Below are 15,007 nucleotides of genomic sequence, written 5' to 3'. Positions count from 1 at the left end.
CGACAAAACCAAGAGACAACTGGCAGGATGGAAGAAGGTACTTGCAAAAGACGCGTCACATAAAGGGACAGTATCCAAAATCTAGAGAGAGCTTCCCAAACTCAACACCCAAAGAATCATCTGATGGAGAAATAGGCAGAAGACATGGACAGACGTTTCTGCAAAGACGACATTCCAATGGCCAACAGGCACATGAAAAACTGCTCCTCCGGATCACTGGGCGTCAGGGAAACACAAAGCCAAACCACAAAGAGAGACCATTGCACAATGGTCAGAAAGGCTAATATGTACGCATGCACCAATCTATATGACACCAGCATAAATACACACAAGATTTCTCTTCTATGTTAAGTTCCCTATACAGGGAAGGCAGGGGAAGGCTCAGGGGCAGTGCCCCAGGGCGATGAGGGGCGGGGCCGGGGCCCCAAGAGCGGCAGGGACTCGCGCAGGGTGGGGGTGGGGGTCTCCGAGGGCCGACTCACCAAAGGGCTGCTCTGGGACCCCGGCACCGGTCCGGACCCGGGCTCCAGTGTGTGCCGTGGCCCAGTCCCGGGCCAGGACCCCCCTGTGCCTGCTGTGTGTGGTGGCGGCAGGGGACGGGAGCACGCCACCGAGAGAGCCGCCAGCCCAGCCCTCCTGTTCCGAGCCCAGGCCCCAGCGGGCGGGCGCGCAGTCGCAGCGGCGGGAACGGGCGCGTCCCCCGGCCAGGCTCTGGTTGGCCAGCTGCGGCTTCACCATGGCGACGGCAGGGGGCAGCGGGGCTCCGGGGGGGGCAGCTGCAGAAGCGATTCCTAAACCGGTGCACTAGCGCCAGGCCGGGCTGACTCAGGCCTCGGCCGCCCCACACCTGGGCCACTCTGTGCAGAGCGGAGGACCCGCGCCCACCGGGCACCTCCACCGCCCGGCGCAACCCCATGCCTGGTCTAGGCGCACAGCCTCGGGAGGCCACAGAGGCACGGCGCAGGCGGCGGCCCGGGAACCGCCAAACCAAGGTGCGGGCGGAGCTGTTCCTGCAGGGCTGACGGGGCAAGGAGGGGCAGGACCCTCTGGAGTCTCTGGAGGCTGGAAATACCCAAAGTCTCCGTGAGGCCCGTCGTCTGCGCTGGTGTAGACATCCCTGAAATGCACCAAGGATCCTCTCTCCTAGCTGGACGGATGCGTCTGACTGCACTTTTCACCTCAATGAAAGAGACGCTGTTGCGTGGAAAGCTCATGCCGCCGCACTTTGTGTACTGCGACCCCACTTAGGGGGACGTCCAGGGCCAGGTGCATGTTCTGGCGGCAGGCACCTGGGTGCAGTCAGGCAGGAGCATGCACGAGGGGCCGCCCCAGGACAGCCAGCCAAGCAGGGGAAGGAGGGCAAGGGCCCAAGCCTGGTGTGGGGAGCTGCAGCGATGAGGGGCTGGGACCCAGACCAGGGGCCCCAGGGTCTTGGCTGTTCCGAACGACCTGACCTGCGGCGGCGTCGCTGGCTGCGGAGGCGGCTTGCGGGAGCGCAGCGCGGGAGCGCGCGCGAGGTGGGGGGCGCGGGAGCGCGCCTGAGGTGCTGCTTGGAAACAGCGGCGGTTGGCTTTTGATTCTTAGCCTGGCGCACGCAGGGGTTCTGTGACACTTGGCGGGGTAGTCCGGCTGGACTGGACGCTTTCTCACCGCGGACCAGGGCAGTTGTATGACCGCCAGATGTTCTCCTGGGCTGGTGGTCTGGGCTGTGGCCTAGGCCATACCCTAGGGGCCGTGGACAGCAGCCACACCTCTTTGACCAGGGACATCTCTGATATTCACAGACATGTGCCGGGGAAAGGGACCTTCCCTGGGGACGCCATGGATGTGGCTGATGTCATCTCATCCCAGACACAGATCAATAGACGCCTCCCTGAGACAGAAACGCTGGAGGCTGAAGTGACTCACTGGAAGATGTTGTGCCCGTGTCCCACCCGGGGACCAAATACCATCGACCCGGAAACAGTGTGGAAACTGAAGAGCCACATCAGGGACCTACAGCAGAAGCAGATGCGGGAAATGGACAAACATCAGCTGGAAGTGGCCGTGTTGCAAAACACCCACCGGCAGAAGCTGGCCGACCTCACTGACCGGCACCGCAAGCAACTGATGGACTACCAGCGACAGGTGGAAGACCTGCAAAACCAAGATGCTGCCGGGAACGTGAACCGTGACCTTCTGGAGGAGAGGGAAATGGATCTCAGAAGGCTGAAGCAGCAGCTTACACAAATGCAGCGGCTCAACGACAGTCTGAACAACCTTGCTTCCGACCTCCGAGCGGAAAAGGAGAAGTTGGTTCGTCAGCTCCAAGACGCAACCCATCAGCTGGAGGAATCCGTTCTGCGCAACAACGAGGATTCCCTGAAGAACAACATCGCCGTGAGGGCTTTAAAGATAGAGAAAGGACGGTTAGTGGCCAAACTGTGTCGGGCCGAAAAGAAGCTTTTCGAACACAAGACTGAACAAAGCCTCAGAGAATGGTCACCCGCAGACAATGGCCATTCCATTAAACTCGGTCAGGAGAAAGACCTGGAGATACTACACCTCCAAGAGAGGATCGAGCAGATGGACGCCGAGCACCAGGAAACGAAGGAACTGCTGTCCTTTGCTTTGGAGGAGCAGAACCAATTGACAGAATGCCTCAGGGAGCAAGAGGAGTACATCAAGGAACTCCGAGAAAGGCCAGAGCTTCAGGAGGAACTCGGCCAGTCGACCGAAACCTTCAGAAGCCATGACGTCTTACCCGCATCCGTGGAGGACAAAGACATGCGTCTCCCATCCACGACCGACCAACACCCTCCTGTGGACCAAGACCCGGAGCGCCTCACACGACAGAGTCGCGCTGTCCCTCTGGTTGACCCTAAAGTCCTAGAGGAGATTGAAGAACTCGAGTGTGAGGTCTTTCAGCTCAACAGGTTAAAAGATGATCTCGAGGAGGAGATACAAGAACAACAGAAGATCATTCACAACCAGCAGCAGGGGAAGAGAGCACTGCTTCAGTCCTTACAGGAGCAGAAGGAGAAGGTGGACCGTCTTCAACACCGGCAGGAGGAGATGAACACCGAACGCGCTCAGCTCCTCGCAGCCAAAGACGAGATGATTCGGAATCTGCAAGTCACGCTAGAAGAGCTGAGAGCCCAGCTGCCCGACAAAAGCCCGCACATTCCGAGAGAACCCCCTGTGAGGATGAGGAGGTGCGAGCAAGCCAGCCTCTCCCCAGAGAGAACGCAGGCGAAGAGCGTGATCCATCTCAAGCTGAAATTCAAAGGTTAGTCCAAGGAATCAAAGCACAGGACCCGGAGACGAAGCTTCTCACTGAAGAGAACGTCCGGCTGACCGCGCAAGTGGATCGGCTCTCCAAAGAGGAGATCGGGAAACTCACTCGGATCATCCAGCAAAAGGATGTGGAGATTCAGGGTCTTTCCAGCAGAATCTCGGCGGCTTCTCACAGCCAGAACAGGCACGTGGAACAGCTTCAGGAGCAGTTGCAAGAGTGTGCTTTGAAAAGCCAACAGATCTTGGCCATCCTGAACGAGAAGATGAGGGAGAAGAGCCATCTGGAAAGGGACGATCACGAAAGGACCCATCGACTTGCTGCCAAGGAAGCAGACCTCCAGAGGGCGCAAGAGGAAAATCAGAACCTGTCCACCGGAGGGGAAAGCAGCGGCCAGGAGGTGTGTACAGAAAGGATTCGGGACTTGTCACACGTGATTCGAGAAAAAGACCTGGAGGTGGCTGCGTTGAGTCAGATATGCCAGACCTTACTGAGGATCCTGCAAACACCCAGCCCTGGTCATGGGGTTCGAGGAGGTCGAATCGATCAGTTCCAGCAGCTTCTCCAGGAACGGGACACGTTAACACAGCGAGTGAAGATCATGGAGGAGTGGAAAGAGCAGGTGCTGACCACCGTCCAAAATCTGAAGCGTGAGTCCCCCCAGCTTCAGACACATCTGCGACAACTGCAGGCGTGGGCGTGCCCCAACAGCGAGAACGTCCTGAAACCGCAGACAGCCTCTCTGGACCAGATCCAAACTGACCAGGGACATGAAATAAACTTCCACGAGCTAGAGAAGGAACTGGCCCAACTTCAGCTCCGCATCGGGGAGCTCTGCGATGCCAAGGACCTCCTTTTAGGGAACCTGGATGTGATTTTCCTCCAGACCTCCAGCGACTCCCGGAAGGCCGTGAAATCTGACCCCGTGAGGGAGGCCTCTCAGGTGATCAGAGAGGAGGCAGAAGAGCTCCGAAAATCAGGGCGAGGAAAAGAGACAAGGATCCGAACCCTCCAGGAAGATCAGCAGAGATGGATTGCTTCAGGGGCTGCCACGGGGGAAGGAGAAGGCAAAGCACGGGAACACAGAGAGGCCGATTCCCACACGGAACGGCCGACGGAGAAACCGGCCCTTCTGCAAAACTCCCTTCGGGCTCAGGAGCTCCGAACCCAAGCGGCAAGTGAGGAGCTGCTTTCCTTACAGGAGAAGCTCTGTGGCCAGCTGAGTGAGAACGAGCTGCTGAGGCAGGCGGTCACCAATCTGAAGGAGAGGATGGCAGATTTCGAAATGGACGCGTGTCGGCTGAGAGAGGAAAACGCCGAGATCGTGGAACGATCTAGAGAACAGGAAATGGAGAATCGGGCGTTGCAAGAGACCAATCGGCTGCTGTCAGTGACGCAGAGAGAGGAGGCATCCCAGCATGCTGCGATGAGAGAGAAGGCCCTGGCCTTGGAGCAACTGCTGCGAGAGAAAGAGGAGGGCGAGACCGGGGAACTGAACCGGCTCGCCGCCGCCGTTCGGTCCACGCAGGAAAAAAGGCAGCTGCGTGCCAGCGGGAGAGAGATGACGTCGTGTTGGCACTGACACAGAAAGAAACGGAAACCCGCGCCCTCCAGAAGGAGGTTCACCAGCTACGAGAGAGAGAGCTGCGCCTCACCCAGGAGCTGGAGAGAGGGCGGCAGCTCGCGGCAGAAGCCCAAGATTCTCGTCGCCGGGAAGCTTTGGCCTCGGAGGACCGAGTGGCTCAGCTGAGAGAGGAAGTGACGGTCTTGCAGGGAAAACTCGTTTGGTCTTCCGCTGCCATGCAAAAGGCCAGCCACGGAGCCAGGCTGCAGGTAGAGTCGCTGCGGGAGCAGCTGCACGTGGTCACCCAGCAGAAGGAGGAAGCTGTGCTCCGGCTTGCCGCCTCCCCCAGGAGGAGGGAAGGCACTGTGATCAGACCCTAGCGAGCCTGAAGCTGGAACTGGCCGAATGGATGGAAAAGGCAGACGCCCTAGAAGGAAACCTGAAGTCCTTACAGGGACGTTTGCATCAAACCAATGCCGACTTGGAGGAGAAGGAGGACCGACTCCAAGAGTTCAAGAAACAGAACGAGGTCCAGCAGGAAATCCTGGAGGACACACAGAGGAAACTGATGACCTTAGTCAGTCAGTCCGAAGGAATGGCGGACAAAGCCCTCCTAAGGAGACTCTTCGTGGGAGCTTTCCAGGCAGCTGATGCGGAACGGCAGGAAGCGTTGAGCTTGATGGCAAGCACGCTGGGGATCCGAGAAGACCAGCTGCGGCAGCTGCGCAGCCGGGAGCCCGCGGGTGTGCCCAGCGGGGGGACTGGGGGGCCTGGATCCAGAAGCGCCCCCAACACCCCTGCGAAACCAAATCACCAAGCCGTGGCCAATCGTTCCTTTTCAGACCTTTTTGTCCAGTTTCTAGAAGCGGAATCTCATTCAGCTTTTCCACCGCCAAAACCCTCTGCTCGTGTCGTGAAGCCCCCAGATTCAGGAGGCAGGGGAAAGCCGCCTAAGAAACAAGGCCCATCACGACGGAACGCTACCCTGGCATCCACACCCGGAAAAAAGGAGGTCAAGCCCCGCACCACAGCTGTGTCTCTTATTAATCCACCTGGACCGCAAATGGATGGATCGGAGCACCTTCTTCTAAATGCTGTCACTGACGCTTTACCCGTGTACACGCCGCATATACTATCACCTGCCCAGAAGGTGGGAAAGGCGGCCAAAGACCTCTCAAAGAAATAGACGATTGTGAGCCAGAGTGACACCACGCTTTGAAGATCCCAAGTCACTCTGTGTGTCTACCTTATCTCCTAATGTTCTTTTTCAAAATGCCAACTGTTTCACGGTTTTGCTTTCAGCCGAAGAAACATCTTTCTTTTATGACTTAACAAAAAAGGGGTCTCTCAATGACTGCAGAAGTATTCGCCAAAGTGAAAACACCGGTGACTTCTTTTTTATGTTTTAAGATCTTATTTATCTTTTCGACAGAAATTGAGGGCACACGTACAGGGGGAGCACCAGAGGGAGAGAGAGAAGCAGGCTCTCCACGGACCAGGGATCCTGACCTGTGACCTGATCCTAGGACCCCGGGATCATGACATGAGCCAAAGACAGTTAACAGACTGAGCCACCCAGGTGCCACAGCAGTGGTGACGTTCGTAGGACAGTCGACACTGATGGCCTTGGAAGCTGTGGTCTGTAATGCTGGAAGGCTTACACAAGGGCCAAGCGTCTATGGATACCTTATGCAGAGAACACATCAACTTGTTTCAGTGTTCCAAAGGTATCAGATACACGACCACACGATCCTTGTATGGGAAACGAGGTGACTAGCACGAAAGTACACGATGAAGAGGAGGTTTAAAAAAAAAAAAAAAAAGTTTGCTTTCCCCAGGTAAGTCTCATTTCTCTTAATTTTTTATTTTCTAATTTTTAAAAATCATTTCCTTTTCTGTTGTCTGCAAAAGCACGCTATGGCTAACCTGAATTCTCTCGGGCCTTATGTAGGTCGGCCTGCGTGGGACTATACTACTTATTCTCTGACTTGCTCCCCCCCCCCCAACCCCCCCAAATCACTCTGCCTTAGAGACCATTTTTGAAATGGGAATGAATTCCATCTTATTCTTAAATGGAAAACCCAGCGGCTTATGGTTCTGCCCTAAGTTCCAGAAGTAGCTCCTCTTGATCATCCTTTAAGCGGTTTTTAACTGCAAGGTCCATGGTCGACTCCCTTGTTCATTTCTTCAGAAGCCCCTTCAAATCTTCATTGGCTGGATCATGGCGCAGGCTGTCAGGGAACTGGAGCTTACTTGGGAAGAAACTGTGCCTGGTCCCCGTGCTAAGGAGGGCTTGTTGGCCAGGGGATCCGATCTGGGGGAGCAGAGTGGGAAGGGAACTTGGGGTGAGGCCATCCGAGGCCCTCCAAAGTTACCGGATGCCAAGACAACACTTCCTATTGAACCTTCATCTCAGGCTTTCCATCAGAACGGACTCTGATATATGGACATCCATTTCCTGCTGAGACTCTTAAGGCGTAGGACAGGTGCTTCTCTAGGGATGTGAAGCTGTCATGTGACCAGGAGGGAGACGTGGTCATCAAATCCAAAATGTAGTAACTTCCATTGGTGTTCACGCAGTTGATCCCAAGGGAATCGCTGGGTGGCCAAGGGGTAGAAGGAAGAGCGGACGTCCTCCGGCACCATGGAATCTGGCAATGCACTGTGGACAGAAGCCCCCACCTCCACCTGCAGGTAGGATATGCAGACTTGGGCTTCAGCCTGGAGCAGGAAGGCCTTGGGAACTATATTCAGCTGGTGGTGGTGGTGGTGGTGGGGGGGGGGGGTCCCCATGACCCAGAGAAGAATGGACAGCTGGAGGGGAAGGCTCAGAGTCTGTGAGAGATGCTGTTTCCGGGAGAGCCCAGTGCATGGCCAGCAACTGCTGCTCTCATGGTCTCTCACCAGGGCCGAGGAGGGCCGTTTCTTGCTTTGGGAGCCCATGGACGATTGACAGACAGCATGGACAGAGAGTCCAGGGACTCCAGGAAGCAGGAGCAGGAGAGGAGGCTGCTACAGCCTTTTGACCCGGGCACGAACAGCTGGTTTTTTTTTTCTCAAGCTTTTTGTTTTTGTAGTTGAGAGAGCGCCCTGGCTGGAAAAGGGGGTGAAAGGGAGAGGGAGAAGCGGGCTCCCCGCCGAGCAGGGAACCCCCTGCCAGGCCCCATCTCAGGATCCCGAGACCAGGACCTGAGACAAAGGCAGACGCTTCACCAACTGAGCCACCCAGTCACCCCCAACAGGTCAATTTTGCTTGCACAGATCCGAGAGCCTTCTGTTGAGGGGAGACCCTCCCCCCTCAGCGTGGGCTCGTTAACAAGGAACAGCTGAAATGGGTTTCTGTAAAACTGATAAACAAGGAATAGGTTGCCTCCGGTACCCAAAAAGTACGGAAAGATGTTGGACTTGTATGCCCTTTTTTCTTTGTAAGGATTTTACTTAGGGACTTGACAGATCACGAGAGAGAGAAAGACACAGAGAGAGAGAGGACAAAGGGCTGGTAGGGGCAGAGGGAGAGGGAGAAGCAGGCTTCCTGCCGACCAGGGAGCCTGATGCGAGGCTTGTTGCCAGGACCCTGAGATCGGGATCTGGGCCCAAGGCAGACCCTTGACTGACAGACAGAGCCACCCCTGCAGGTCCTCAACAAGTGTGTCCAACAAATAGCCTCACAGTAGGATCTCCTGGATGGGATGTCCCATCTGTATTCCCGGAGAAAGACGAATGCGCTAAGATCCTGCCCACAAAGTTTGCCTGTTTTAGAGCAGAGCGGTTTGGGTGCCCCGCGCGTAACAAGGTAAATCCTGTCTCCTTCAAGGTCAAGGCACATGCGACCGAGAGGCACTGAACAGAACATACTGGCCAAATGTATTAGAGCAAAATATTCACCATCGTTAAATCTGTGGGGCTCCCTCATGGCTTTTTCAACGACTTAACCTCAAAGAGAAAGCAAGAGCAAAAGCTAGCAAAGGAGCCGGGGCCCGGGGGGTGGGCAGGGACAGAAAGGCAGAGCGGAGAAAATCCCAAGCGGACTCCACCCTGAGCACGCAGCCCGACATGGGACCCTAGCCCATGACCCTGAGATCCTGACCTGAGCCAAAAGCTCAACCCACTGAGCCCCCCAGCTGTCTCCGGTGTTTTCAGGGTACAGGGGTTTGTTTTATCAGGGATGGTAAGACAAGCAGATATACAAGGAACTCTCACAACGCAAGAAGCGTTCATCGACTCCCTGATCCCGAGAGAGGAGGTCCTGAGAGCCATGGAGGGCCACCCAGGGAAGCACCAGGGGCGGGTCAGGAGAAAGAGGGAGTGAAGGGACAGACGACACGGGCAAGACCCTTTACTGTGGTTTCCATGGCAAGGGGCAGGTGAATCCGGCTAAGCACATTTAAGACTGCCTAGTCGGTGTCATGTCAGTGGGTTCCGGGACACAGTGGTGTCTGTCTGGAGTAGTCTGTCCCTGCCCCTGGGGTGATCAGGGCAGGGGATAGTGGCCCAGAGTGAGAGTTTCTTACAAGAGGTGGTTGGGGGTAAAGGCTCCAAATTGGTTGCTTTACATGTGAAAGCTCTGCCTGTAGGCAAGCTGCTGACCATCTCTAGGAATTAAGTAAGCCTGCCAGGGAAAGTCCCTCCAAAGTCAGCAAGGCCCGAGATGTCAAAGCAGTAAAGACAGAAGGCAGAATCTACGGTTATTATACTCGCTATAAACAGAACGTGCATTAAGTCCGTGAAGGTTAGCCAACCGGTGCATCTTGGCAACATTACACTTCATTCAGAACCTACGCTGTAGAGGCACAGAAGGCAATCGGCCTCCTTGGAATTTTGCCAATTAAATTATGTTAGTGAACTTGTGATTTCCTTTTTACTTTTTACTGGTTAGAGATTTGATGTATTCATTTAAGAGAGCGAGAGAGCGAGAGAGAGAGAGAGAGAGCGAGCAAGCAAGTGGGACAGAGCAGGACCCAGGGGGAGCAGCAGGGAGAGGCAGAGGGAGAAGCAGACTGACTCCCTTGCCCAGCAGGGAGCTTGACACGGGGCTCTATTCCAGGATCCCGGGATCAAGACCTGAACTGATGTCAGGTGATTAACCATGTGAGCCACCCGGGTGCCCTTGTAAATGTTGGATCTACAACCGGGTCAAATTCTGAACCTACGATGAATTAGTTCGTGGGGGCCCCGGGGGGTCCCCCTACCTCCTGTATGCAGTTTTCTCTCTCCCACTCCTCCTCCTTGCTCGGGTTTGTGTCTTCCTGGATATACTGGGGGTGGGGTGGGGGAGTGTCTTTTGCCCTGCTCCTCGTTCTCGGTTTTTTCTTCCAGAGAGTCTCAAATCAGCATCATCAGCCTTGGGGCTTCTGTCGCGGCGAGGGTTGTATGGTCTCACGCCTCCTGGCGGAAGTCGAGGTGGGACCGCATCCCCTCAGTGTGCCATTCTTACATTTCCCTGCGTCGGGGCCTCCCTCCTCCGTTGCACCCACAACACAGAGGGTCACCCCCAGGGCTGTGCTTGGGGTGTGCTTTCCCCCATAGGATCCGGACGTCCGCATCCATCACTGGCCCAACACCCAGTCCCTGGAACTGAAGCACACCAGTCAGCATGTCCTGCGGTTGCCAACCTCAGGGGGGAGCCCTGGAGACCAATACAGGCCACATGCAGGTCACATGGGTGACAGCTCCCCCCAAGATCCAGTCCATTCTCCTTCATTCTCACCTTGTTGGCAAGGAGGGGACCTTAGTTTGGAAACGGATGGCGACCTCCATGTGAGATAACAGAACACGGGCCAACACACAAGCTGGCCGGCGATGGCCAGTTCCCTCCCAGATCGTGACTGTCACCTCTGAAGCCAGTTAGTTAGCGAAGGAGCAGGTCAAGCTGACCCCCGCGTCCTCAGTTAACATACGGACACCGTGCCTGTGATGCTGCCGCTTGTTTTAATCACCATCTCCTCAGGTCCCCGATGAGAGAGAGATTCCTGCTCCAGACTTGTGGGATGCCCTGACACCCGACACGGGTGACTGACCAACAGTTTACTCGTCACATACCCTCACGCTTCAGGGGAGGAGGATACCACACACCGTGCAGGACGACACAGACGTCGCGCTTGAGAACAGAGAGAACCAGCAGCAGGGCCTTCGAAGGCAAGACTTGCTTCTCGAAACAAGAGGGTGTGGCAAGTCCTGGTTCCCATGGGAGGGGGTGAGTGGCTGGCCTGAAGAATTCAGTGGGCTTCTAGGGAACCGAACGCTGCTCCCCCAAAACCAACAGGCACTATGGCTAGTCCCTGGGATGAGAAGGGTGTTTGGGGAAGAGACCTCCCCTGTGAGGGAAGAGGGAGAGGAGAACGTGCAGGATGCCATTCGGGTCCCTCCTTGGTCTTCCGCGTGTCAACACAGCCCCTGACACGGAATCTTCATTGCAGGACTTATGCCCCAAGAGGGTACGACAAAACGCTTCTAGAACTAACAACGGAACTTCACAGAGAAACAGTATACGGGCTAAACACAGAAAGGTAAGCTGTATTCCTCTGTGCCGGCAACGAATATGGAGGCTCCACAATCCAACACACCTTCGCAAAGAAACTACTTCGTACAAAGAAACTACTTCTCGGGATCAATCTAACAGTGCCTGTCCAGGCATCCCATGCTGAAAGCTATTTAGCACTGGTACAGGAAGTCCAAGATAGAAATAAATGGAAGAGATACACCACGGTCGTGATCTGGAAGACTAGGCATCGTCACGATGTCAATTCTCCCCAGACTGATAGAGAGAGACTTAACGCCATTTCTATCAAAATCCTGTCAGCTTCGTTTGTTTTCGTAGAGATAGACAAAAATATTCTAAAATCTATGTGGAAGGAGAAAGGAATCAGAGTAGTTTCAAAACCGGTTTTGAAAAGAAGAGTAATTTGGGAACACAGTCTTTAGAGTTTCAGAACTTAGTAGTAGTTGTAACAAGGAAGCCCGTGTTGGTATTGGCAGGAGGACAGTCCCACAGAACAAAAGACTCCAGAAACAGTCCCCACAAATATGCCCATCTGAGTTTTGAAAAGGGTGCTGAAGCAATTCCATTCCAGGCAGCTCGGTTTGGTGCCGACCACAGCCATCTAGAGCTTGTGAGGAGCTCAGAGAGGCCACCCTCAGAACACAGCAGCAGCAGAGGAGGAGGACGGTGGTGTGACCGAGGTCCTGCCAGGTGGGAATGGGAGAGAGACTGTGTGCCCAGGGTTGTGTGGGCGGGGGGCCAAAGACCTATCCGGCGGGCGGGCGATGCCTTCCGAAGGCCGGGGGAGCAGGGAAACTGTCCATTCAGCGTGTGGGCCCGGCACCCAGGAGCGGGCAGGTGGTTAGGATAGCTGACGGGCGGGGCACTGAGACACTTGAGCTGAGTCTGAGCAAAAGCACCTCCCGTGTTCCAGGCTTCTGTGAGGCTTGCTGCTTGTCTGGCGTCTCAAGACCCCACAACCTTGTCCCGGTGGGCGTAGCACCTCACAACCTCCAGACCCACGGCCACCGGTCTGGGGACACCCCTTTCCCGCTCCTGTACTTCGTCCTCAAGGTCGGCGCGGAGGACCAAGAAGTGAGCAGCCCTTGGGAAGATGCTCCTCTGCACGGAGGTACCTGTAGGGCATGATGTCAGGGCCCCGTGTCTCCGGGGGGGCTGGGGCCTCGCTGGGAGGCGGGCCTGTGTCTCAGGAGTACACCGGTTTGCCAAAAGGTAGCCGTCAGCTTGTGTGCCCCTCCTTTCGCAGCTGAGAGGAGCCCAGAACGGGGCCTCGTTGATGGAGCTGCTAACTATGTGGGGGGCCTGGAGACAGCGCGAGCGGAAATGCGGCCGAACCGGGCAGATGAGGTTTCAGCCTTGCTGGGGCTCAAGTCCTGCTAGAAGAGACCGACTTGAAGCCCGTAAGTGGAGTGTTGATGGGGGAGGAGTTCCGTTCTCCTTCTCGAGTAGGTTACGTTCCACGAGGGGTTGTCAGGATCCCCACCGTGCACCTGAGATCAGGCCAGTCAGGGGTCCGTGGGGGTGTGTGTGTGTGTGTGTGTGTGTGTGTGTGTCTGTGTGCGTGTGTGTGTGTGTGTGTGGGGGGGGAATGGCCTTCCTTTTGGGCGCGTTGTGGGTATCAGTGATTGGAACCCATGATGAACAGGACTGACAGGATGCGTGAGGGACTCACCCCCTGGCTGGCCAAGACAGGAAGGAAATAACGACCCGTGAAATTCGTCATTACTGTTCTGCATTGAGTGCTGGGAAGTACAGGGTGCGTTAGAGTTTGTAATTTGCTGAGTAATGTTTAAGCGGAGACCAGGAGGCTAAGAAATCAAGGCGGATGTGGGAAGGTGTTCCGTTAGGGCCGGGAAGGATGTGTAGTGTTGAAGGAATTGACAGAATGTCCTTGAAGCTGGGGCCACGTGGGGACCGTGGGGTGGGGAAAACCAACGTTTGGGGTGACGACTTGTCGTTTTTGTAGGGTCTTGGAAACGAATCATAGTGATTTAAAACATGGGGTCCAGACCCCAAGCAGTTCCTACCTCTGCCTCTTATGAGCCGTGTAGCTAAAGCATTGTGCGTCTCCGTTCCCTGATGGGACGAATGGGGATGATGATAATCCCACGTCACAGAGGACTGTAAAGACGAAGTGAAATTTAACATTAACAAAACACTTAGCGCCATGTCTGACACGCAGGAGGTGTCAGTGGTGGCTAGTTCAAGACGTCAAGAAATACACAGATAAGTTTTGAAGACGTGGGGACAGTCTGTGGTGACGTTTGTGAACATACGTGGACTCCACGCAACTTCATTTCTTCTCCAGCTTTCAGATGCTCTTGACCACATGTGTCACACTGTTGAATGAGAAAGAATTTTTCTCAAATGGACAGTTACTTGTCCAGAGAGTCTGCAGCGCCACTGAAATGACGAGAGGGAAATAAAAGGCTTTGCCGTACCGTGTCCCAATTAGCTGTGCTTCAAATGTCCTGATAAATTGATTTAGTTCGTATTTGTGGGTAACCGTTTGTGCGAACTTGCTTCAAGTCAATGGACTCTAGAGCCATTGAGACACAGAATACGGACAGAGAAGTAGTATGGCTAGAGCTTGGCTAGAGCTTGGACTCTCTATGGGATAGGTGTTTTGTTCTGTTTCGTTTTTGTTTTCAGGTAGGAAACATCTTTATTATTGGCCTTGACTCATTCATCATACAGTGTCCAACGTGGATTCCGTATCCTGACAACCTGCCTGGCGCATTACTCCGCTGGCCGCTCTGGTCCAGTCAGAGGCGTCAGGCCGTCCCCCGAGGGAAGCCAACCCCACCGGCCTCAAAAGTTCATGCTTGGGGTGCTGAGCGCCAGCCTGTCCCAGGAATGGGCCCCTTGGTTCCTGGCCCTCTACTCCGGCCAGCAGTTCTGGGGAGGCCGAGGCTGGAGCCCGACACTCTCCTCGGTTTCGGGATCGTTTAAGAAAACCGAGGAGACAAACGTTTCACCGTCTTTAAAAACACAGGAGTCTGAGGAGAGAAGCCAAGGTCCGTCGCTTGGGAGCTCCGTGGGAGGACGAAGCATCCGTGTCCCTTGCCGCCGACCCACGCTGCGCCGCCTCCTTATGCCCACGCGGAAGCCCATTTTCAGGCGGCGGTATTGGCACAGGTGGTGCTGGCCGACCTGGCAGCGACGGTCGGAGCCGCGGGTGTAGCCGGGGTAGCTGCGGTTGCTGTGGATGCCTCCGCTGGAAGCAGCTCTCGTGGCCCTCGCAGGGGAAGACGCTGTAGCGCTTGCCGCTCGACATGTGCCCACACCCCATGCAGTCCACCTGCAGCTCCGGCTTCGCCAGGCTCGGAGTCGCTGGCAGCGCCCGGGGCTGAGGCCCAGGAAGCTGCTGGAGGCCTGCAAGGCCCCGTGGCCAGCACTTCGCGAGCTGCCGCCCCCTCTGTGGCCGCACCTTCCCTGCCTGGGCCTCAGGCGGGGGGCCCCAGACTCGCTGGCCTTTGCCACCTCGCCACCCCCACCCTGGGAGCCGGCCTCGTGCTGCAGCCGCTTTTCTCTGGGATAGTTTTTATCATTTCTCTGCTCTCCTCTGTCTCAGTCTCCGACGCCTTCCTGCGTCTGCAGCCCACACATTGTCGGGGAAGTTTGGGTTTGGAATGGCAGACTAAATAGTGGTTCCCAACCCAGTGCTAAC

At 55.7% G+C, this 15,007-nt stretch overlaps 1 protein-coding gene and 1 long non-coding RNA gene across 9 annotated transcripts; both read left to right on the top strand.

The window, feature by feature from the left end:
* The first annotated feature begins 5,186 nt into the window (after positions 1-5,186).
* Positions 5,187-10,056, top strand: LOC101681816 (thyroid receptor-interacting protein 11-like). 4 transcript variants are annotated; one of them, XR_006604515.1, is made up of 4 exons: positions 5,187-6,676; positions 7,419-7,532; positions 8,474-8,631; positions 9,883-10,056. XR_006604515.1 is itself a non-coding variant. In XM_045072658.1 (2 exons), exon 1 carries the CDS (start codon positions 5,248-5,250, stop codon positions 6,022-6,024), a length of 777 nt encoding a protein of 258 aa, XP_044928593.1. In that variant the 5' UTR covers positions 5,187-5,247; the 3' UTR covers positions 6,025-6,676; positions 7,419-7,823. The 4 variants fall into 4 exon arrangements, 1 of the variants encoding a protein (XP_044928593.1); XR_006604514.1 differs by having other exon boundaries at positions 8,409-8,631; XR_006604513.1 differs by lacking the exon at positions 8,474-8,631.
* A 15-nt stretch (positions 10,057-10,071) lies between these two features.
* Positions 10,072-14,096, top strand: LOC123389864. Of its 5 annotated transcripts, none has more exons than XR_006604519.1 (7): positions 10,072-10,238; positions 10,786-11,031; positions 11,255-11,344; positions 11,909-12,027; positions 12,251-12,448; positions 12,584-12,737; positions 13,990-14,096. It is a non-coding gene; the product is annotated as an uncharacterized LOC123389864 (long non-coding RNA). The 5 variants fall into 5 exon arrangements; XR_006604520.1 differs by having other exon boundaries at positions 10,365-11,031; XR_006604522.1 differs by having other exon boundaries at positions 10,334-11,031.
* The last annotated feature ends 911 nt before the right edge of the window (positions 14,097-15,007 follow it).

Source organism: Mustela putorius, unplaced genomic scaffold (genome assembly GCF_011764305.1).
Source record: "Mustela putorius furo isolate JIRA1106 unplaced genomic scaffold, ASM1176430v1.1 tig00004040_pilon_pilon_pilon, whole genome shotgun sequence".
NCBI lineage: Eukaryota > Metazoa > Chordata > Mammalia > Carnivora > Mustelidae > Mustela > Mustela putorius.
Note: the sequence above shows the minus strand (reverse complement) of the source record. Positions and strands in the feature narration are given on the sequence as shown.

Coding starts and splice junctions, on each gene's coding strand:
- LOC101681816 (XM_045072658.1), top strand. CDS start 5,248: ATGGAAAAGGCAGACGCCCTAGAAGGAAACCTGAAGTCCTTACAGGGA.